Source organism: Peromyscus californicus, unplaced genomic scaffold (genome assembly GCF_007827085.1).
Source record: "Peromyscus californicus insignis strain IS unplaced genomic scaffold, ASM782708v3 Scaffold_11__1_contigs__length_118956290, whole genome shotgun sequence".
NCBI lineage: Eukaryota > Metazoa > Chordata > Mammalia > Rodentia > Cricetidae > Peromyscus > Peromyscus californicus.
Genome location: NW_026294402.1, coordinates 1,534,276 through 1,557,541, shown reverse-complemented (window position 1 = coordinate 1,557,541; position 23,266 = coordinate 1,534,276). Strand labels below are relative to the sequence as shown.

Sequence of the window (23,266 nt, the reverse complement as noted above, 5' to 3'; positions counted from 1 at the left end):
TTCTGGTGATGGGATGGCCAAACACCCTAATTGTTGTGCTAGAAACCTCATCCAACTACTGAGGGATCTGGATGCAGAGATCCATGACTAGGCCCTGGGTGGATCTCTGGGAGTCCAATTAGCGAGAATGAGGAGGGTTTATATGATCGAGAATTGTTGAGATTTTGACACTTTTTGAATTTAAATTTGTATGCCTAGTTGTAGAACCAAAGAGGCAAAGGAAGATGGCTTCTATTGATATCAAGGAAAAGATAAAGCTGTAATCCCAGCACTGAGGAAGCTATGGCCTAAGTGTCACTACAAACTCAAGCTAGACTCAGACACAGCAAGACTGTCTCAGAAAACAACATGACAAATAGAAAGAGACATTCATTGATCACTTCCCACTTTCTGTGTACGGTGCATGAATGTCACATACAGTCCTTCTCACAACAACTTTTTTTGATAAAGAACATGGGGCTAGCTTGGTCTCTAAGAGTTTAAGGATAGCATGGGCTATCTATTAAGATCTTCTCTCAAAGAATCAAACCAAATTAAAAGAGCACTATAAACTACAAAAACAATAATTGGGGGGTGGTGGCAGAGGGGAGGTGGGGGGGAGCAAGTGGGAGGAGAGGAGGGAGGGGAAACTGCAGTCGAGATGTAAAATAAATAAATAAAAATTTAAAAAATGTAAAATGATGAATATATTAACTAGCCTAATTTACCCACAACACAATACCTATCTTTAATCATCAAATAAAGAAGTTAATAGGGGAAAAAAACTGGGGCAAGGAATATTGAAGGACCTTGCTCAAGCTCCTAAAGATATAGCATATTGCTCTACAATACAAATGAGATGGGAACCATGTCTATCTTATTTCAGATCGGAGTTCTCAACCTCTACTGAAGAATGTTCCACATCTTGTCTAACAGTAAAATTATTTGAGTGCTTGTGAAATATTTAAGCTCCCAGGTCCTAAATGTAGAACTTTATAAAGAAATAGCTCCTCAGTTTGATATTTTGCTTATAGGAACTTCTCAAATAATCATATGTTCTCATTTGTTTGTTGATTGGTTGATTTATTTTGTGTGTGCTTTCACCATGCATGCACACCTGGAGACTGGAGGTTGATTTGGAGTGTCTTTTTTCAACACTCTCCATCCTATGTTTTGAGACCTGGTCTCTCACTCAACCTTGACCTCCTTCGATCACTGCCCCTTGACTAGTACAAACCATCTATCTTAGCATACTCCAGCACTGTGGTTAGAGATAGATGCCTGTGGCCATGCCTAGCTTTTACATGGGTTTGGGCAATGAACTTAGATCTACATGCTCCTGCAACATTGAGCTATCTTCCCAGCACCCGATTATTTTAATTTTAATTTCAGGAAAAGTTACTGACAATGCACATTCTTTTTCGTTTGTTTTGTTCTTTTGAAACAAGGTTTTTTTGTGTAACCCTGGCTATCCTAGAACTCACTTGGTAGACCAGGCTGGCCTCGAATTCACAGAGATCCACCTGCCTCTACCTCCTGAGTGTGGGATTTAAGGCGTGCGCCACCACCACCCAGCGACACTGCACATTCTTAATGGACATTCTTTTATAATAATCTTGGTTGAAGGGGCTAGAGAGATGTTTCAACAGTTAAGAATACATACTGTTCTTGATTTGGTGCTCACCACCCAGACTAGATAGCTCACAAACATCTGTAACTCCAGGATATCCAATGTCTCTCTAGTCTCTGAGGACACCTATATTTATGTACACAACACACACACAGTCACACACACACACACACATACACACACAGAAAGGAAGACACATAGACACAGATACAGACAGACAGGCAGACATACAGAGACAGGCAGACAGACAGACAGGCAGACACACACAGAAAGGAAGACACACAGACACAGATTACAGACAAACAGGCAGACACACAGAGATAGGCAGACAGACAGACAGACACACACACACACACACACACACACACTCACTTAAAAATAAAATCTAAAACTTCCTGGTTGGAGTTGCAAGTTTTCTCTCATAAAAGTAAGAAGTGTTGATGTTTTAAACTATTGACATTTTTCTTTGCAAAAATTCTTAGAGTTACGAATGAATATTAATTTCTCTCATAAAAGATGTGTGAACAATAGCTAAAGAGTACAGTGGAAGAGATGAATAATATTTGTAAAAGAAATAAAATTTTGCTGATATGTTTAAAGCTTATTTTTCAAAAAGCCATAAATAGTTTGAATTCTAATTAATGTTTCATAGTATAAAAAGGTAGTTAATCTCTAAAAGGAAAAACATTAAAACATAATTGGATTTTCAAATCTGAAAAGCCCACAAGGAAGGGCTTTTCTTGATTAAAAATTTTAAATTCATTTTTCACCATACATTTTGGTGAGGTTAGGGAAGGGTAGTTAACTTCCCCTGGAAGATTTAGTAATGAAGATTCACTAATTACCAGATGAGCAAAATCAGGTTAGAGAAGAAATGAATATGGAAGAAATGAAAAAAAATTTATCATGTGTAGTAGAATGTAATACTATAAATTCTAAGATGATGTGTTTAATATTTATGTCGAAGTTCTATTTTGAGATGGCCCCCATACATTTCTTTAGATTTTCATAGGTAGTAATTCATTGGCTATCTTAAATTTAGGCTCATTAAGTTTTGCAAAAAATCTTTTTAGACCACAAAATTTAATAAGTACAAGTGACTTCATCTGGAAAGATGGTCCTTAAAAATTAATAAAAATTACAGTTTTAAAAATTAATGTTCACTGTATAGTTTATAGTTCTATAGTAGTTTATAGTGCCGTTTTACCTCAAAATTGAGGTTTCATTTATTTTTTGTATTAATTTCAAGAGCTTCAAGTCATTCTAAATGTTTTGAAACAAAAGAATGGATAAAGAAAATGTAGTACATTTACAAAATAGAGTATTACTCAGCTGTTAAAAACAATGGCATCATGAAATTTGCAGGCAAATGGATGGAACTAGAAAAAAAATCATCCTAACTGAGGTAACTCAGACCTAGAAAGATAAATATGGTATGTATCACTTACATGTGGATATTAGTAAGTGAAAACCAAGCTACAGTTCATAGACTTAGAGAGGTTAGGTATAGAAGGGTCTGGGGTGGGGGGAGGACACATGGATCTCCCTGGGAGGAAGAAATAGAATAGATTTTTACAGGTGGACTGTGAATAGGAGGATCAGGTGAGGAGGGGGACAGGAGATAGATAGAGGGGGAGAATTTGGGGAGAGATGGCTGAAATTGAGGGGCATTTGAGGGAGGGATGACATGGAAATCTAGTGCAGTGGAAACTTCCTAAAATATATGAAGGTGATCCTAATTAGGTCTCCTAATAATGGGGGATATGGAGTCTTGACTTGTCACTAAACAAGGCCTCCAGTAGCTGGACTGGGTTGCATTCAATTCAGTTGTTGGACAAGGGAGTTCCATGGAAATACCTATACAACCCAGGTTATTGCTACCACAATGGGTTGCTCTCAGCAAGCTGATAGTGTGTGTGTGTGGAGGGGCACATTACCAAGGACAACACCCACACAACTCATTTAACATGGAGTTGAACTGGTTCCTGGATGGAGCCTTCATCTCTAAGTTCTAGTGTCTTTGGTGCAGGAATGTACTCTGAAGGCTACCAAACTAGAAACATAAATACTCACCCAGTCCCAAAGCCTTAACCTACAATCAATCCTGTCTGCAAGACATACTAACCTTTGTGGGATATTCTTTTAAACTGTGTAGCACAAATCTTAAAGGGTCTTATTAATAAAAACAAACCCGGGAGCCAGGTATTGGGGTGAATGGCTGGAAGATCAGAGAAGCAGAACAAGCCACAGCCACCTCACCTTGCCAGTTCCTCAGCTGATCCTGTTTCCTCAGACTGGAAGCCTCTGAGTTCTTATCCAAATGGATCTCAGCTGAACTGTGCTGCTTAAAAGCCTAAAAGCTTAACCAACTCCAGTTCCTTGTCCTCACACCTTAAATACCTTTCTGCTTCCTGCCATCAAAACTGTGTCACTGTGATTGGTTTAATAAAAAGCTGAATGGCCAATAGCTAGGCAGGAGGTATAGGTGGAACTTCCCGACAGAGAGAGCTGGGAAGAAGAAAGGTAGAGTTGCCAGCCAGATGCAGAGGAAGCAGGACATGCAGGTGGAAAGGTAAAAGCCATGAGCCACATGGCAGCATGTAGATTAATAGAAATGGGTTAATTTAAGTTATAAGAGCTAGTTAGAAGCAAGCCTAAGCTAAGGCTGAGCTTTCATAATTAATAATAAGTCTCTGTGTCATGATTTTGGGGCCGGTGGTCCAAAAAAAGCCTGCTACATACTACAGTAATGGTGGTACAGAACTTGTTGGAATAGCCAACCAATCTGATTTGACTTAAGGCCCACTCCACGAGACGAAACCCATACCTGACGCTGCTAGAGCAACCAAGAATCAGAGACTACATAGCCCAGGGACTTAGGTTAAAACCAAACATTACTAGTCTGAAAAAAAAGTATCAATAAAATGACTACTAATAATATTCTGCTATACTTATTGAGCAGTGCTGTATTCAGTCACCACCATAGAAACTTCCTTCTGCAGCAGACAGGAAAAGATGTAGAGACATTACACACAGAGAGAGTGCTTGCAACACACAGCTCTAATTGGGGTGTCTCTATCAAATCTCTTCCCTCAAAACTTAGGGAACCCTGTGGAAGAGGAGGTGGAAAGAGCCAGAGGAGATAGAGGACACCAGGAGAACAAGGCTGTCTGAACCAACTAAGCAAGGCACATATGAGCTCACAGAGACAGAAACAGCAAGCACAGGTCCTACATGGGTATATACCAGGTCCTTTGCATATATATTATAGCTTTCAGATTTTTATGGGACTCCTGAGTATGAGAATGAGTGGGCCTCTGATTCTTGTGTTTACTCCTGGGACTCTTTTCCTTCCATTAGGTTGCCTTCCATTAGGTAGCCTCAATATGATGGTTTTTGTTTCATCTTATTACATTTTATTTTGTCATGATTGGCTAATATCTCCTAGATGCCTTTTCTTTTCTAATGAGAGACAGAAAGATTGTGGTTCCAGAAGGTAGGAGAATAGGCGATGTGGTGATGTTGTGTTCCCCAATACATTGTGCACCCTAATAAACTTATCTGGAGTCAGAGAACAGAACAGTCACTAGACAGGCATAGAAGCCAGAAAATGGTGGCACACATACGCTTAATCCTAGCATTCTGGAGGCAGAGATCCATCCAGATCTCTGTGAATTCAAAGCCACACTGGAAACCACCAGGCATGGTGACACACACCTTTAATCTCAGGAACTGATGGCAGGAAGCAGAAAGGTATATAAGGCGTGAGGACCAGGAACTAAGTTTTTTTAAGCTTTTAGGCTTTTAGCAGCAGTTCAGCTAAGATCCATTCGGGTGAGGACTCAGAAGCTTCCAGTTTGAGGAAACAAGATCAGCTGAGAAGTTGACAAGGTGAGGTGGCTGTGGCTTGTTCCATTTCTCTGATCTTTCAGCATTCACCCCAATACCTGGCTCTGGGTTTGTTTTTATTAATAAGACCTTTTAAGATTCCTGCTACAAGGAGAGGTGAGGAGTAGTACTGAGAGTAGAACATGGAGGGGAAATCGTAATCAGGATATATTGTATGAGAAAAGAATCTATTTTCAATAAAAGGAAAAGACAAAGATATTTAGTAAAATTTTTAGTTTCTTTTTAATTAATTAATTTTTGGCTTAGGAATTATCTGTGTTTTGTTTTTTTTTTTTTTTTTTTTTGAGACAGGGTTTCTCTGTGTAGTTTTGGTGCCTGTCCTGAATCTCACTCTGTAGACCAGGCTGGCCTTGAACTCACAGAGATCTGCCTGGCTCTGCCTCCTGAGTGCTGGGATTAAAGGTGTGTGCCACCACCGCCTGACCATTTTTTTGTTTTTTTTTTAAAAGAGATTTTTCTATTTTACATACCAACTAGATTCCCCTGTCCTCCCTCCTCCCACCTCCCAGCCTTCCCCCATAACCCACACACCATTCCCACCTCCTCCAAGGCAAGGTCTCCCATGGGGAGTCAGCAGAGCCTGGTACATTCAGTTGAGGCAGGTCCAAGCCCCTCCTCCCTGCACCAAGGCTGTGCAAAGTGTCCCAGCATAGGCCCTAGGCTCCAAAAAGCTGGCTCATGTACTAAGGACAGGTCCCGGTCCCACTGCTTGGGGACCCCCTAAACAGTTCAAGCTAAACAACTGTCTTGCTTATCTAGAGGGGCCAACTGGTTAAGGAGATGGACTGCAAATTTTTAGTTTTAAATAATAGTGTTCACTATGTAGAAAGTTCTAGTGCCACATTACCTCAAAATTTAGGGTTTTTTTTTTTTTTTTGGTTTTGTTTTGTTTTGTTTTTTTGTATTAGTTTCAAGAACTTCAGGGTACTTTAAATGTTTTGAAAATGTTTACCTCTACAGTGAAAAGAAAATTACTTCTATGAGCTATTTTCTCTGGAAAGATATTAAAACATAGGTAACTACTAAGTATCCAGGAATAGTTTTTCACAAAATGAAATTTGTAACTGACATTGTAAATGAATAAAAGCCTGAAGCCCTGTTTTACAGCTAGCTCCCAGTGAGTGAAAAGGGAAAACTGGGTACTTTTCATAGTTGATTTCCTGTAACAATAGAGATAGAAATTTGTCGTTGAGGGTTTGGATAGTGAGAGGAAAAGCTAATTCAAAAAGGCTCAGAGCTTAGGGGAAGAACTTAATGCTGAAGTACTATGTTAATTACAGAGTCCACTTAATGACTTTAAAGAAAAGATTCATTGGCCAGGGGATGGGAATATTAAAATATTGATGAAGAGAGACCTCTGCTATAGACTAAACATCCCAACAACTTAGTGGCAGGCTAATTTAATTAGATATAAAAGGTGTGTGTGTATGTGTGTGTGTGTGTGTGTGTGTGTGTGTGTGTGTGTGTGTGTGTGTGTGTGAAGGCAAGAATTCAATGTGGGGTGTTTTCTTTCAATTGCTTTCCACTTTGTTTTTACAGAGTCTCTCACTGAACTTTGAGTTCACTGATTTGCCTAGACTAACTGGCCAGTAATCCCCAGAATACTCCTCACTTTGCTTCCCTGCCACTGGGATTATAAACTCATGACTTCATGCCCAGCTTGTCTTGTTTTTTTTGTTTGTTTGTTTGTTTTGTTTGTTTGTTTTTGTTTAACTGATGTGGATACTGGGTTTTAAATTCACGGATATATGGCAAGCATTTTAAAAACTGATTCATTTCTCCAGCCCTCTCTATAAAGTTGGTTTTTTTATTGGTTGCATACTTTATTCTGGACATTCAACTCTTTGCCTCTGTCACTGGCCTTTATTGTTACATTTTAACCCTTCTCTTACCCATATACTTTCAGGTCAGTAAGAACTTTGTTTATAGGTCTCAAACTCTAGCAGACAAATGGAATACTCTTATTTTACAGATTGACAGTTGACTTATCCTTCTTGTTCAGGTTTTCATCAAAAATTTATTAATTTTAATTTATTTATTATGTGTGTATGTGAGGGAGTGTACATGTGTTATAATATGGAGGTCAGAGGAGAACTTTTGGGAAATGGTTCTCTCTTTCTACTATGTGGGTCCTGGGTATTGAACTAAAGTCATCAGGTTTGGTGGAAAGCATCTTTACCTTCTGAGCCAAATCCCTGACCCATTAGGCTTCTTGTTTTTTAAATTTTTTTTATCAATTCTTTGGTAACTCCATACCATGCACCCCAACACCACTCATTTCCCAGTCCTTCCACATCTTCCCTCCACTCCTGCAACCTCCCCCTGAAAAAAAAATACAAAAAAAAAAAATAAACATTTTGCTGACCCCTCTGGGCATGACCTGCTCCTCTAGTTCCTCTGTGCATGTACCATTCTGATTCTGTCTCTCCTCTAGATCACATACTTCCTCTTCGTAGTCTCCCCACCATAATTTTTTTTTTAATAAACTAAGTTTTCTATCTAGATGAATCAAAAGGAAGGGACTGGAGCAGTGTTTGAAGTCAAAGGGAACTTCAGGAAGCTGAAGGCATGGAGAAAATTGGGTGTATTGAAAGGAGTCTGGATAAATACATTCAATGTACTAGAGACCTTAAGAAACTCAAAGAACACAACTGGCCTTATCAAACAAAACATGTCAGACAGAGACAGACTGAATGAGATGGTTAGTGTTGTCAAATCTATGAAATTTACAATCACCTGGGAGAAGGGTCTTGGAAAACATATGTAGAGATTTTATTTATGTTAATTTATGTGGTGGGTTGTACCATTTCCCTGGGCATGGGATCCAAGACTGTCTAAAACTATAGAGAGCCAGATGATCGCTGGCATGCATGGATTAATTCATTGCTTTCTATTCTTGACTGTGGATGTGATGTTGAGCTGCTCCAAGGTCCTGCTGCCTTGACTTCTCATCCTTGATGGACTATATCCCTGAACTGCGAGCTGGAACAAATGCTTTCTCTCTTAATTTTGTTTTGTCAGGGGATTTTATCATAGCAACCAGAAAATAAACTAAGAATCTTCCTCTTTCAAGGGCTGGGTTTCTTGCTACAGGGGAAAACTCATTAGTCAACTTACCCAGCAGTGGGTACCACATGTTATAGTGCTGAGTTACCAGGCAAGATGTGCCTTCAGATGCAATAGAGGCATGACTGTTAAAGCTAACCAACTGCATTTTATTGATGCTGAGGTCTGCTACACAGGAGGTAATTTACGCCTGATACTATAAACGATCAAAAGTCCATGGCTTGAGTACAGAAACCTAATACTGCTGTTTTGCTAGATATACATGCTGTCAAATTACCTTCTAAATATTTGTTTATATCAATAGATCAATGCTACTCTCAACATAGGTCAGAGAAGTTTCTTTTTGCAGTAGACAGCAGTCAGTGCACACTCACAACAGCTAAATACTGAGAATAAGTGACTGTTGAGTGTGTTGTCCTAAATGAGACACTATCAAGTCTCAAAGAACTCTAAGAACATTGTGGACAAGAAAGCACAAAGAAGGTAAGAGCTGGGGGCATGGTAGTTGCATTCATGAATTCATTGCAGCTATGATTACCAGCACAAGTGGAGGCAATTGCTGGCTACTGGGAGAGGATATTCATTTCATTTCTTTTCTTTTCTTTCTTTTTTTTTTTCGTTTTTCGAGACAGGGTTTCTTTGTGCAACAACCCTAGCTGTTCTGGAATTAGCTCTGTAAACCAGGCTGGCCTCAAACTCACAGAGATTCACCTGCCTCTGCCTCCTGAGTGACTGCTGGGATTAAAGGCATGCGCCACCAGAGCCCAGTGGATGTTCATTTTTCTTTCAGGAGTGTGGCCAGTGATAGTCTGCTCATGAGCATGTAGGCAATGTTAATTAGGCTCAGTGGACTATTTTTAAAAAAGACAGAACATGAAGTAAGAAGGACACTCTTGGGTAGATTATGGATGGAGATGGAATAGAGAAATTGGGAATGGATATGATCAAGGCAAATTACATACTTACACACACACACATACACACAAAAAAAACCTCAAAGAATGAATCAATATTTTTAAAGAATTTTGTTTTTGAGAAGAAACTGTTTCAATCTAGGCTTTTGTCTGGAATAAGGATTTAGGAGTCAAGGTCTCTTAGTAAACTATAAATAATCACTTAGCAAAATCAAAAACATAAGAGATAAGGGTCCTGTCAGAAAGCAAATTATTCAAGCAAGAATAAAGGTAACACTTGTTCAAAGCCAATGCTTTAAAAAAAAAATCCCCTTTGCAGTCCCATTTAGACTCTCAGGCTTTGAGTTCCTTTTCTAAGTCCATACTGTGAGCTTCTGGTATGAGATAGGATGGTCCCAATCAGAAGATGACTTGTGTGGGTCCTTGCAAATGCTTACTGCCTGCCGGTAGAGAAATGATCATTGAGAGGCAAGAAGGAAATCAGGTTCAGCAAGTCCTAGTCAGCCAGTACTGGTTCAAATATCTAGAGTCTGACATTGGGCAGTTTGTTTTAGACATATTTAAGTACAATTTTGGAAAAAAGTTTCATGCTCACAGTTTTCTCAATCCCATGTATACAATATAGCTTAAGGCATGACTACATTGAAACTCTTTTGCAAAGTACATGTGGCCTCTATCGAAGGTGGGTTCTATTGACTGAGAAGCAATACTAAAGATAAAGCCCCAGTGAGGAAGAATTTGGGATAAACATAACAGATTGGGAGATTTGGGTGTGGCCTGGCAGTTAGCAAAGGTCACCAAGGTTATTAACTACGTCCACTCCTAGCTTTCTGTGTGGAAAACACGTAGACACATGCCTTTTGAAGAGATAAGTCTGATGTTTAACATTTCTAGTTTCCTCAGTACTTATCTGTGAGCACAAGAACCTTATGCCCTTTACAATGACTGGTCCTTTGTGATGTGTTAAGAATTTTGTGTGAGAGTAATACACAAATCCCCAAATAGCATTACTACCTGGGGACCAACTTTCCAACTGTCTGTGGAAGACAGTTACATTCAATTAGCATAAGCCTAGCATTCCTTGAGGCAGAGTTGATCAGTTGCTGATCCTGTATATTTGGCCAGGTTCTGTTTTCATTATCTCTGGCCCAGGGATATTTGTTGTTCTTTCTCAAGCAGAGGCTGAGGTTCTAACACTCGCCCACTCAAATGCCACAGTCTCAGTGGTCTGAGATCTATGAGGGTTTCTTATCAGCCTAGAACATTGGAAAGAGGTAAGAAAAGAAGAGTCTTGGCATCTACTTTTCTCTCTTTTATTTCCGATAACAATGCAGAGAATTGTGACACATTTTAATAAATTAACATTTTATAGAACTGAGACATTTTACTAGATAATTATTAAGGTTAACACAAACCTGAAAAAATGCTGACTTTATTTCTCATAGCATATGGCAGAAGACTCACATTTCACTAACAGAGAAATGAAATAAGTTACCTGTGTAATAGCATTGGGCATTACCTCCCCCAACTGGAAAAAATATCACTGAAGCAATTACACTTAGAAATGGGGGTTGCAAATGTATTAATGGAATTTGTACTGAATGTCTTACTCATTATTGCCACTTAAAGAAAATGAAGGATTAGCTGTTATAGTTACTATTATGGTTAAAATGTATGAAAACAAATAATCAACTACCTGAAAAATAGGTAGAAAACTACTTAAAAGCTATAACATCACCATAAAGAAAGAAACTATAACATCACTTTCAGAAAAAAATTTCTAAGACTTACTTAGAAGGTATAACATCACCTTCAGGAAACAATTTGCCAAAGGTACAAAAGAATCAGACACATTCAGTCATGATAAATATATTTTGCTTTACATATACACATTGCTCAATAGAATTAGTTTATTGGACAGATTTATATGATAGGCACTGTGCTAATTGCTGAGTCCTGAAATGATGAAGTTATGTCTCAGTCCCTGTGAGCTTCCATGTAGATGAGAAATATAAAGTAATATCTATTTAGTGTGATACTTATTAATAGAGGGTTGTACTCTGAGTTATTTCAGCAACTTCATTACTCTCAAGAAGAATAGCACAATTTGTTGAGCTAGTTAGTTCTGTATGGTTGGGAATGTTCTCAGAGTTAATGAGGTGAATAAAGTTTCATGGTTGATAACTATGGAATTATGGCCTTGTTTTATGAAACTATCATGCTGTTATTATCATAAAGCTAGTCTATATTGATCGGCGAGTAAACTGTCCTCCTCTTAATAATGTAACTGGTATCTATGATTTCTATGTTTTGTAGACTTTCTAGAGGACTTTCTAAAAGTATTTTTAAAATTTTGAAAACTGTATCAAAAATTGTTATTAAAATTTTGCCCCTAAATTCTCCAGGCAAAATATATGTTTATGATTATGCTGATGGGAAGAGGGCACTCAGGATGCACAACAAGGCTCTAGACCAGTGGTTCTCAACCTTCCTAATTGTGTGACCCTTTAATACAATTCCTCATGTTGTGGTGACCCCCAACCATAAAATTATTTTTGTTGCTACTTCATAAAGGTAATTTTGTAACTGTTATGAATTGTCATGTAATAATCTGTGTTTTCTGATGGTCTTTGGTGACCTGTGAAAGGGCTGTTTGATCCCCAAAGTGGTTGCAACCTACAGTTTGAGAACCACTGATCTAGACTCTGTAGGACTACTAAGACCTAGAGAGCTAGACAAGAATGAAATGTTTGAACCACCAAGTTCACTGGCACTAGACAGTAAGGTAAAATCCTTCTGTCAAAGATTCTACCAAGCTTGCCAGGCTCAACCCAACAACATGGCACTACAATGAAGAATTCTCTGTGGCAACCTTACAAAGAGAAATCATGCAACCTGACCACTGATGGAGAAGTCAATGTGTTGAGCTCTTAAACAAGAAGGCAAATGAGGATATACTTTGTAGCAACAAGAAACATGGTGCTTCTCCAAGTGCTTTAAAGACTGAATTTAAAACAACTTTAAAGCAAGAACTGAAGTTCTCATCACAGTTGGCAAAGTTACTTTCAGTATTAGCAACAATTTCTAAGGTAACTTTTTGGAATCAGTATAGTATAGTAATTCTTTGTCCACACTGAACTATAAACTCTAAGACAAAAATCATGTGTCTGAAATGTTTAAGTTAGAAAAACTTTCTCTGTCTTTTATTCCAAGATTATTTTCACTTTTAATGTACATCTCTAACTTATAAGAGCTAACATTTTGTAAATGAACAATAATATTATTCTTGGATTAAATTCTCTATTTTGGTATAAATTTGAGTAGGCACTAGGTCATCAAATATAATCTATAAACATACTTTAAATTTTAAGATATAAAGGTAGGCAATCACCACCTCTGTTTATGTAAGTACTGTGTCAGGGAAATAATAACAATTCATATAGGTTTTGGTTCTTGTCTTCATATTTTTACTCAATTAGATGTTCTTCCTGAGTGGTAGTAGGAAGGAAGGAAGAATGGAAGAAAGACAGAGGAGTGAGAAAGGAAGGAAAGAGAAAATTTCCCTTAAGTAAAATCAAGTTCTATTTTAAAAAAAAATCTCAAGTATGTAAACCAATTGAAATCAGAATAGTTAAAATGTCTTAGTAATAGTCTCACCCTTAGGACTTTATAAAGTGCAATTGTTGTTTCTTACAGTGAACAGAGGTCTATTTTCCTGTAAAGTCTAGCCCTTATTTTAAAGGGCTACCCTCTGGAGCTGCTTTCTTGGAGACATTTTTAAAACTTATACTTTAATTTCAAATACAAGAGAAAAGCTTCCAGAACAATGAATTCAATCAACCTGAAAACAATCCCAAAGTAGCATTCTATTCCAGTATGTATTTTGTTGCTTCCAAATATCAAAATATTAAAGAGATTAGCTCTGTCTCAGACTTTGGTTGTCAAATGTATAATTGAGCCAAACACAATGAACACACATTCATTTGTTCTTCTTAGTACATAAGAAAAGTAGAATTTTGTTGCAATGTGTGGTTGCCCTCAAATAATCCAGCTTTCATGGGTAATGAATACAATGAATGCTTCTGTGATAAATATTTCTTTCCTTACCAATACAGAGTTGAGTGTTATGGGATTTTAATTTTAATTATGTGAATACTCTTGCTCAAGACTGTACATGAACAAAGGTGTACTGCATTTTAACTCAAGTTTGAAGATCACAACAAGAATGTTCATCAACTCTGATTTTATTTCATATGTTAATCTTTTCCTATATTTAATAATGCTATATACATACCTTCAATATTTAGGAGATAATATTCAAGTATTTCTAGATGTATCCTCCTAATGAAGTAAAGCAAGACAAAAAAAAAAATAATGGATGAGCCAGGCCGTGGTGGCACACGCCTTTAATCTTAGAACTTGGGAGGCAAAGACAGGTGGATCTCTGTGAGTTCGAGGACAGCCCGGTCTATAGAACAAGTTTCAGGACAGGTTCCATAGCTACACAGAGAAACCCTGTCTCAAACATACACAGACACAGACACAGACACACACACAGACACACACACACACACACACACACACACACAAATAGGATGGAGAAATGTTAACAATTTTTTTCCACAGGAATGACAGCAGTCTGGATAGTGAGCCCAATTATTTGGTCATTACATGTAGCCCTGGCTGAAGGCCAACATGAAAGGAAAACTACTTTAAAGAGAAATAAAAAAAAAGACCTACAGGAAGATGTCATAAAAGGATGCTATATTCTCAAAATAGACCTCAGAGACCACCGAGATTTGCATATAAGAAAACCAGAATGAAGAGCATCAGAGTGATAAGTTCTGTTCTCAGGCAGTGAGGCCACATTGACTGGCAAGACCACTGGAGGTACCAGTTTAGTCATGGAACAAAGGATCCAATGTAGATATAGTCCTGGAGATTCTGAACACAAAGCCATTTTTCCCTACTGGGGCAGTTAGATGAAAGTATGTCAAGGAAATACAAAATTAGACATTAGTGGAGCCAAGCCTGTTGTGGTGGTGATAAAGAAATGAAGAGGCTGGGCTCTATGACTGGACATAGTATTTTCTTCATAATGACAACTGGAAAGAAGCACAGGGTGTAGATGTATAGAGACGGCAAGAAATGAACGTGTTTAAAAGCAAACACGGCAATATAACTAAGGCCCCAAACCATAAGAAAAGACAACAAATCCAAGTACACCAGTTGGGTCTCGATGTCAAGAACATTACCATAGAGAATAGCAGAAATAAAAAGGGTTGGATAATGTAACACTGTTGGGAGGGGACTGTTTTAATTTAGTTTCTCTTTTTTGGAGGGGAAAGAAATGAATGATTCCTAGATTCACTGATGATATTATTTAAGCATACTTTACTAAGAAATACTTACCAGTCCCACATAGGCCACTCTTTGTTACCAGCTTTCTCTAAGAATGCCAGAGAAGCATCCTCTGAGTTTTCTTTTTCTTAAGTACACATGAAAGAAAAGGCACAGCCACCAGTCAATATGCTTAAAAAGAGCTATTGATTGTACCGAATACCCTGTGACTGACAGCTGATAGTCCAATTTTGAAGCTGCATGCAAATATACTTTGAAAATACATCTGAAATTTGTGTTTGCATTTATGTGATAAAATCAAAGAACTTTCATTTAGGTAAACATTAACTACACTTACTACAAATTAATATTTATAATGTAGTGTAGGAAACCACACTAATTCTAAGTTGTGCGATCTATATAGTTCCTAAGATGTAAATCAGAGGTATTAAAACCTAAAATGGCAGTATCTTTTAGAGCAATTAAACAAGCATACCTCTTGTGAAGCAGAATGACCTTGCTCACGAAGAAGAATGGTCATGCTCTGGTTGAAGCCGACAAAGACAGATTTTGAAACTATTGATATCAGAAGTCCTGTCATTTTGATTCACCTTGAATAATTTACTGAAGTCATAAAACAACATGGTGCTTTACAATTAGAACCTATGGCAGGAAACTGGTAAAGTACTAATTAAACCCTGGAATCTTACTGCAGCTCCAGGTTATACACACAAAGGATTCTTAATGAACATTTATGTTTATTGCTGCACTCTGTTCACAACAGTCAGGATATCAGAATATCAGGATATCAGAATCAGCCTAGATGACCATCAATGGATGAATATAAAAAACGTGGTATATATGCACAATAGAATTACATTCAGCTTTCAAGAATGCAATCAGGGCACTTGCACGAAAATGGATGGGACTAGAGGTCAATATGCTAAGTGAAATAAGCCAAATCCAGAAAGACAAAAATCGTATGTTTTCTCTCATGCAGAATCTAGATTTGTTTCTGAATCTGTGCATGTATACAGTATGTGTTTGTGAGACATGGAAGTAGAAAGACGACTTTGAAGGAAGGAAAAGATCTTAAGGGAGCAGAAGAGAGGGTAAGGGAATGCATGTGGCCTGGAAGCAAAAGGGGGACTATCTGGCAGGAAGAAACCAGCTAGAGTATGACCTGGGGGATGGGTGGAGGCAATGGAAGAGATGAATAGGAACTAAAGTATAAAGACAAACATGTATACAAAGGCCAAAAAGAAACCCACTACTTTATAATGACCAGCTTCTCTAGAGATAAAAATTTCTATATCCTCTATGTTGGGGGAACAGGCACTAATGATATAGAAAGAACATTTTAAAAGTACCATTTCAGATTGCAAGGACATCACTCAGTGGGTTATATGTTAAGACACAGTCAAGCTTGGTGCAATTTAGGATGATAATTAAATAAAAAATGTAAATTTACCAAATTTGAACCAAAAAATGAAAGCTATCATGTTATTAAAAGCTCAGTCTCACAATGATACTAAAAACAAATAAACAAGCAAGTAAAAAAATATTAATTGCAATGGCTTAGCACTATAAAGTGCTCAAATATGCTCTTAATAACAAATACATATTACATGTACATAATATCATGTACCATAATAAAGCCAAACTCTTCTTAGTATATTGACCAGAAGGGTGAAGAAATGTATTTTAGAAAGTTACTGACCACAACAAAGGTAAAATGAAATCACTTAAGTAGCAGGCAGAAAAGGATAGGGATTCAATAATTCTTAGACCTACAATGTTCAATGTGAGCGTCTCACCTATTTCTAATTTATCTTGATGTCACACAATGTGACAGTATATAGGCTATTTTCCCTTCCTCAAGAGAGTTCTCCCTTCTACATGGTACACATTTATGAACACTGATTTTTTTTGTCATCCTTTACCTTAAAGTCAAAGGGTCAAAACCTATAATTTTTACTTACATAAGAAAATACTAAGTATTCTGAACTATTCAATATTAAATTACATTCAATGTAACTTTGGTAAAATGTATTTTGTATTTTAACTTTCTGGTAACTGTCTACTTTATAGACAGCATACATCTCTAGTCATTCTTCAATAGAAGGAATATTTTATTGTGCTAAGTAAGATACTTTTTTACTAATTCTACTAGGCATCATTTTAGACCACTCATGCAAATATTATTTTTAGAAATGATTAGAAAACCATGGGTCCCTATATTTGTTGAACTGAATAACTTGGCAGTAAAATTCAGTTAAGGCTTTTGGCATGGGTGACACCTCTTCCCACTCTGACCTGCTGCTGTGGTAAACCTGCACCTCATCTGTGATCTCATCTGGTGCATAATCTCCACCTAATATGTAAATCTTATCCTCAATCCCAATTGCACCCGCATTAAAGCCTGCACATTCAAAAGAGCCTTCTCCTTTCCAAACACAAGTATCAGGACAAAAACTATACACCTTATAGGTGGAAAGATCACATATATACAGGGTACAGTTTACTGGAACAGCTTTAATTAGAGTAGCATGAAAGAACTGCCCAAACTCTGCTACTAGTTCAGACCACTGGTCAGTTGTAGCATTGTATTTAAAAAAACAATCAAGGGATGGGTTAAATGAATCTGCAATCTCTACCTCAGATCCAAGAACATAAATGACATTCTGACATGCACTGGCTTCTGGGTAAAAGATGCCTCTGGGTAAAGGGCTAACCGATGTCCACTCTTTGGATAGTGGATCATAAGATTCAACATCTAAGAGACTTTTAATGTCCTGGGATCCTCTAGTCTTTCCACCTATAACAAATAATCGATTGAGAGCCATGACTGATGTATGCATGGTTCTCGGGGTTTTCATGGTTGAAACCAAGAAAAACTCATTTTTGACTGGACAGTAGCACCAGGTCTGGTCAGTGGCATCATGGTAAGACTCAGCAATATGAAGTCGAACCTTCCTACAGCACTTCCCTTTACAACCACCTGTTAAGAATATTTTCTCTCCATAGCTAGACAGACTAGATCCTGGCAAATCAATAAGATGTGATTGTGGCAGTATTTTCCATGAGTCAGTTTTAATATTATAGCAAAATGTATATTGATTTTCGCCATTTTCCTCAGTTTTATGGATGAATATATATTTTTCAGTTGTGGATGGTCGAGCATCAGGGAAGAGGCCACTAGAACCTTGCACACACTTAATGGCATCCACAATTACATCAAAGCAGTTTGTGCTTTTGAGTAAACACTCTTCATTGAGCAGATAGTCTTGAAGTGTGTCCTCGGGTAACTGATGTAACCTTACTTTTGTAATCAAGTGAGGCAGGTGCTTTCTCCTGGACTCTAAGTTGTATTTAATCCATGTGATGACAACCTTCAGGACTATTTCTTCTTCAGGCACATTTAACTCATCTGACTCCAGACACTTCTGTAGCACTCCAAAATTCATCTCTAAAAACTCTCTGGATTTAAATAGCAAATGAAAGTGACGCTGTACGAAGCATAAAGTGTGACTAAACAAATGGGTAGAGCCGTAGCTGTCTGACAGAGATAACAAATGCAAACAATTGACGAGACTGACGCTTTTTATTAAAAAGTCACTGCAAACTTTGGATAGGAAGGGGACCTGCAGAAAGGACGACAGCTGGAAGAACATTTCCACATTCTCATCTGTTATTCTTGCTTTCCCGGTATAGGCGTAGTCAAGAAATGCCTTTACTGCTTTGGAGGACAAGTTAGTAATGGTAACACTTCCATCATCTCTTTCTTTCATGTTTACTTCAAACATGGCCCTGAAAAAATAAAGAAGAAAGAAGAACAAGTAAACAGGAGTATTTTATTCTACAATTATTATCAATATTACCATACAGATGTTTCTTTACCCTTTAGTTCATTTAAAATGTTTATGATACCACAATTAATGGCATCCTAATGAACTATTTTAACATTTAAAATAATTATATGCCATAATACTCATCTGATGATATATTATGTAACCTTCATATTAAAAATTTATACAATGTAACTGAGATATAGTAAAAAAATGAAAAAAAAGGCTGTAAAGTGGTTCAGATTTTATGTACTGGTTAGTTCTATATAACTCTGTTTTCTTCAATGGAAAATTAATTACAGCTGTGATAATAACTACATTTCTCAACATACAATGTTCAAGGTTTTAGGCTTCAAAAATTTACATCAAACACAGAACACAATGAGAGGCCCACTGCCACCAATGATTTTGTATGGCTCTGTGGGAAAATCTATGAAATCAGATTCATACTGTATAAGGGACAAGGGAATGTAATATCCAAAAACTAAGTCACACAAAGCCAAAAAGGCCAAACCTATGTTTTTGTGGTAACAACCACTGGGTGACAGACTGCTCTCTGAATCTGAATAATCAGGCCAGCTTGAAAGTTAAAATTAAGAGATTGGGACTAACTTGAACTCAGGAGAGACAAAAATTACAGGTTATTTGGAGGTACCAGTGAATAAAATGTACTTTACTGTACAGCCTGCATCTGTGCTGATATTATAAAAAATACTGTGGTGGTTTGAATGAGAATGACTCCCATAGGCTCAAGTTTTAATACATGGTCCCCAGTTGGTGGAACAATTTGGGAAGGATTAGAAGGGGTGGCCCTGTGGAGGTGTGAGGTTTCAAAGAGTGATGCCATTACCAGTGTGTTCTCTGTCTCCTGCTTGTGGACTAAGATGTGACTTCTCAGCTGTTCTTGCCACCATACCTTTGCTCTGCCATCATGGGACCCTAACCTTACATTCTAAGCCAAATTAGACACTTTCCTTTACAAGTTGTTTGTTTTTTTTTTTCATGGTGTCTCACCATAACAATAGAAAAGCAACTAAGACAAACACTTTGTGTGCTATACCTGTGCTATACATAGCTAAGTACTTGCTTGTACTTGGTGGTGTTGGGGTTGACTTTTTACTTTGAATCTGTCCCAGAGAACAAATAAATTTATTAGTGAGCACAGGATCTACCTGAAGAATATGACAGGGTCTTTCAAATAAATAAGGAAAAGAATGATAAAGAGACTTTTTATTAGGCTATTTGATACTTCTTAATACAAAGCCAAGTAAATGTAGTGACAAAAATTATACACATGCTATATGTTATACAAGGACCTTCAACAATGTATGTCAGTTTAGAAATACTAAATAGCAATGATTATATTATATACTATCTATGTATCTATGTACTACATTATTGGTTCAATGCAGTATTAAGTTCATGACCCCAAGAGACAGCTATCTCAGTGATGATGCTGCTTCTTCACTTATTGGCTACATGACCAGCAGGAGGTTTCATTAATAATGAATATGAAAGATATTCTACTAATGTTTGTTTTCTTGTATCACACATAAATAATATAAAAAGAGAAAAAAGCATGGCTAATGAATCTGAAAAAATAAATTAAAATATTAATTTGCATTGTAATGGGAAGTTCTAAACGGATACATTATTTTAACTAAAAGATTATTAATATGCTACAAAATAATCTCAGGTTACATACTCAAGAAAAATCATATCACTATCAACAAAATTACTTGCAAAATAAAGGGATTAAATGAGTTGATTAGTCGGGGAGGGATGGAGAAGGAGAGCAATGAAAGAGATATCTTGATAGAGGGGGCCATTATGGGGTTAGGGAGAAATCTGGTGCCAAGGAAAATCCCAGGAATCCATAAGGATGACCCCAGCAAAGACTCCTAGCAATAGTGGAAAGGGTGCTTGAACTGGCCATCTCCTATAATCAGATTGGTGACTACCCTAATTGTTACCATAGAACCTTCATGCAGTAACTGATGGAAGCAGATGCAGAGATCCACAGCCAGACACTGGGCTGGAGCTCTGGGAGTCCAGTTGAAGAGAGGGAGGAAGGATTATATAAGCAAGGGGGAGGGGGAATATCAAGATCAAGATGGGGAAGCCCATAGAGACAGCTGACCCAAGCTAATGGGAGCTCACAGACTCTGGACTGACAGCTAGGGAGCCCGCATGGGACTGACCTTGGCCCTCTGCATGTGGGTGACAGTGGTGTAGCGTTGTCTGTTTGTGGGGCACCTAGCACATGAGCTGGCTTTTTATAACCTACTCCCTATGGTGGGATGCCTCAGTCAGCCTTGATGCATGGACCTAGTCCTGCCTCAACTTGATATGCCATGGTTTGTTGACTCCCATGGGAGGCCTTACCCTTTCTGAGAAGTGGATGGAGGGTGGTGGTGGTGGTAGGTAGAAAGGAGATGGGGGGGGTGGAGACAGGAGGAGAGGAGGGAAGGGAAATTGTGGTTAGTATGTAAAATTTTTAAAAAGTCAATAATTTTAAAAAATGAGTTGTTTAGTTGAATAAGTGACTTAATCATTGCAAAGTATTAACTGCTACTATTTTAAGAAATCAAACATTTCCTAATAGATTGCTCACCTCTCCCCACATCTCTGTCTGTCTGTCTATCTACCCTACCTACCTATTAAGGTTTTATTTATTTTATGTACATGGGTGGTTTGTATGTATGTGTACAAGTATGTGCCTAATGCCTGTGAAGAACAGAAGAGGGAATCAGATCCTCTGGAACTGGAGTTACAGATGATTATGAGCTACCATGTGGATGCTGGGAATTGAACCCAGGTCCTCTGGAAGAGCAGTGGGTGCTCTTAACCACTGAGCAATTTCTCAAGTCTCAGGATTCTATGTGACTCAGATTTGTCATGTTATCCTAAGTAGTTTTCTGTAAGACATGTGATTCCTTTTCAGTTCCTTGATTTTACATCTTAATCATAACTTTTGCTAAGTAGTGCATACTTTTCTGACATTTTTATTTTACATTATTCTTGCAATGTAGTTAATTTTATCAAACTACAAGTATTATGAATTAATGGTTTATTTTAAGAGTATAAATGATTAAGTTTCTAGCCACATTTGTACATATTTTCATGTGAGCTATGTATTCATTTAACAAAATTCAATAAAGAACTGGTCATTCCTGCTATTTAAAACAGTCTAAAATTAAAAAAGAAAACTATTATTCTATTCTAATAGTGATTTTAAAAGATGAAAAGCAGACTCAAAAAGCTAGGAAAGGATATGAGGTTCTGCTGTGTCATGTACTATTTACTAATACTGCTAAAATTACTTAACTTTATAATTGATCACTGCCCATCTGCTCAGCATTAAGTCACTTGAGGAAAAGTTAGGAGTAAGCTGAACAAAATAGTATGTATGTGTTAAAGCATTTAAATGCCTAAACCAGCAGTCACACAAACAGCCCTTGTTAAACTAAATGGGTCAAAAAAGTCATCACTGAGAAGGGACAGCTGGGGAAGGAAGCGACATTGATATGGATAGAGATAAGGAGGCGGTAGAGAGTAACCAGAAGACATTATACACATGTAAAAAGCTCTCAAATAATTAACATACTCAATTATTCAATTAAAAAATAAGTTTGATAAGAGCAGAGGATTATAAATCCAAATGCTTACAAAAACTTCTTGTTGTATTAGCTTGAAAACAATGCAGGGAAATCACACTGTATGCTCAGAACAGGATCTTTCTGTGTTTTGCTATGTTACAAAACAAGAACTTTAATGACTAACATTAACTGAATGTAAAATACAGTATGCTAACCATTTATACATTATTTCTTTTATAAACTCCAGAATGACCCTATGTATTAATTCCTATTTTTATTTTTCTAATTTCCTTGTCAATGGTGAGGAGACCTAGGTCTGAAGAAGGTAAGTGATTTACCTAAGGTCACATGACTAGTAAGCAATGGATCTGGGATTTAGCTTAGGGCATATATACTTAGAAACTAAGTATTTAACCACTAACTAGACAGATGCCTGTGAACAAAAGGCCACATTTGTAAGGATAAGGGACACAAAAAAGTTACTGGAAGGAAAGCTGTGTTCAAAAGGTGGAGGGAAGACAAAGGTGTCTTGGGGGTAACAGAGACTAACACTGGGGGCCCCAACATAGTTCAAAGAATGCCTACGAGTATGTGAAGAAACAAAAAGCAGAGAAGGAAAGTTATAGTTAAGTAAGCAAATAGCTAATTCAAGACTGCTAGAGCTTCCCTGGCCAAGAACACTGTGCAGTACTGAGTTCCAAATTCAAAGCAAAACCCCAAAGGCAGGTGTTCAATCAGTAGCAGATGGCAAAAACTGCTTGCTAAATAAAGTCTGGCTTATAAAATTTACTACAATGGTAGTATAGCAGGTCTTGAATTACATGTTTATAAAAAGCAGGTTTTGAATTAATGATTAAAAACAGAACAGCACAAGGCCCTGGGTTCAGTTCCCAATTTTAAAAAAATTGCAAATGCAGTATACTTTTCATTTTGCTTCATATATTAAATCTTACCCTGTTTTTATCAAATTGGTTGAAAGAG

At 37.4% G+C, this 23,266-nt stretch overlaps 1 protein-coding gene across 4 annotated transcripts in view; it reads right to left on the bottom strand.

Moving 5' to 3' along the window:
- Positions 1 to 10,795: 10,795 nt before the first annotated feature.
- The window catches only part of Kbtbd3 (kelch repeat and BTB domain containing 3), a 31,494-nt gene continuing 19,023 nt past the window's right edge, over positions 10,796 to 23,266 (bottom strand). For all 4 annotated transcript variants that reach the window (XM_052751446.1, XM_052751423.1, XM_052751440.1 and 1 more), the window contains exon 3: positions 10,796 to 18,648. In XM_052751446.1, coding sequence (XP_052607406.1) covers positions 17,046 to 18,648 — 1,603 coding nt within the window. In that variant the 3' untranslated portion in view covers positions 10,796 to 17,045. The remainder of the gene's footprint in view (positions 18,649 to 23,266) is intronic.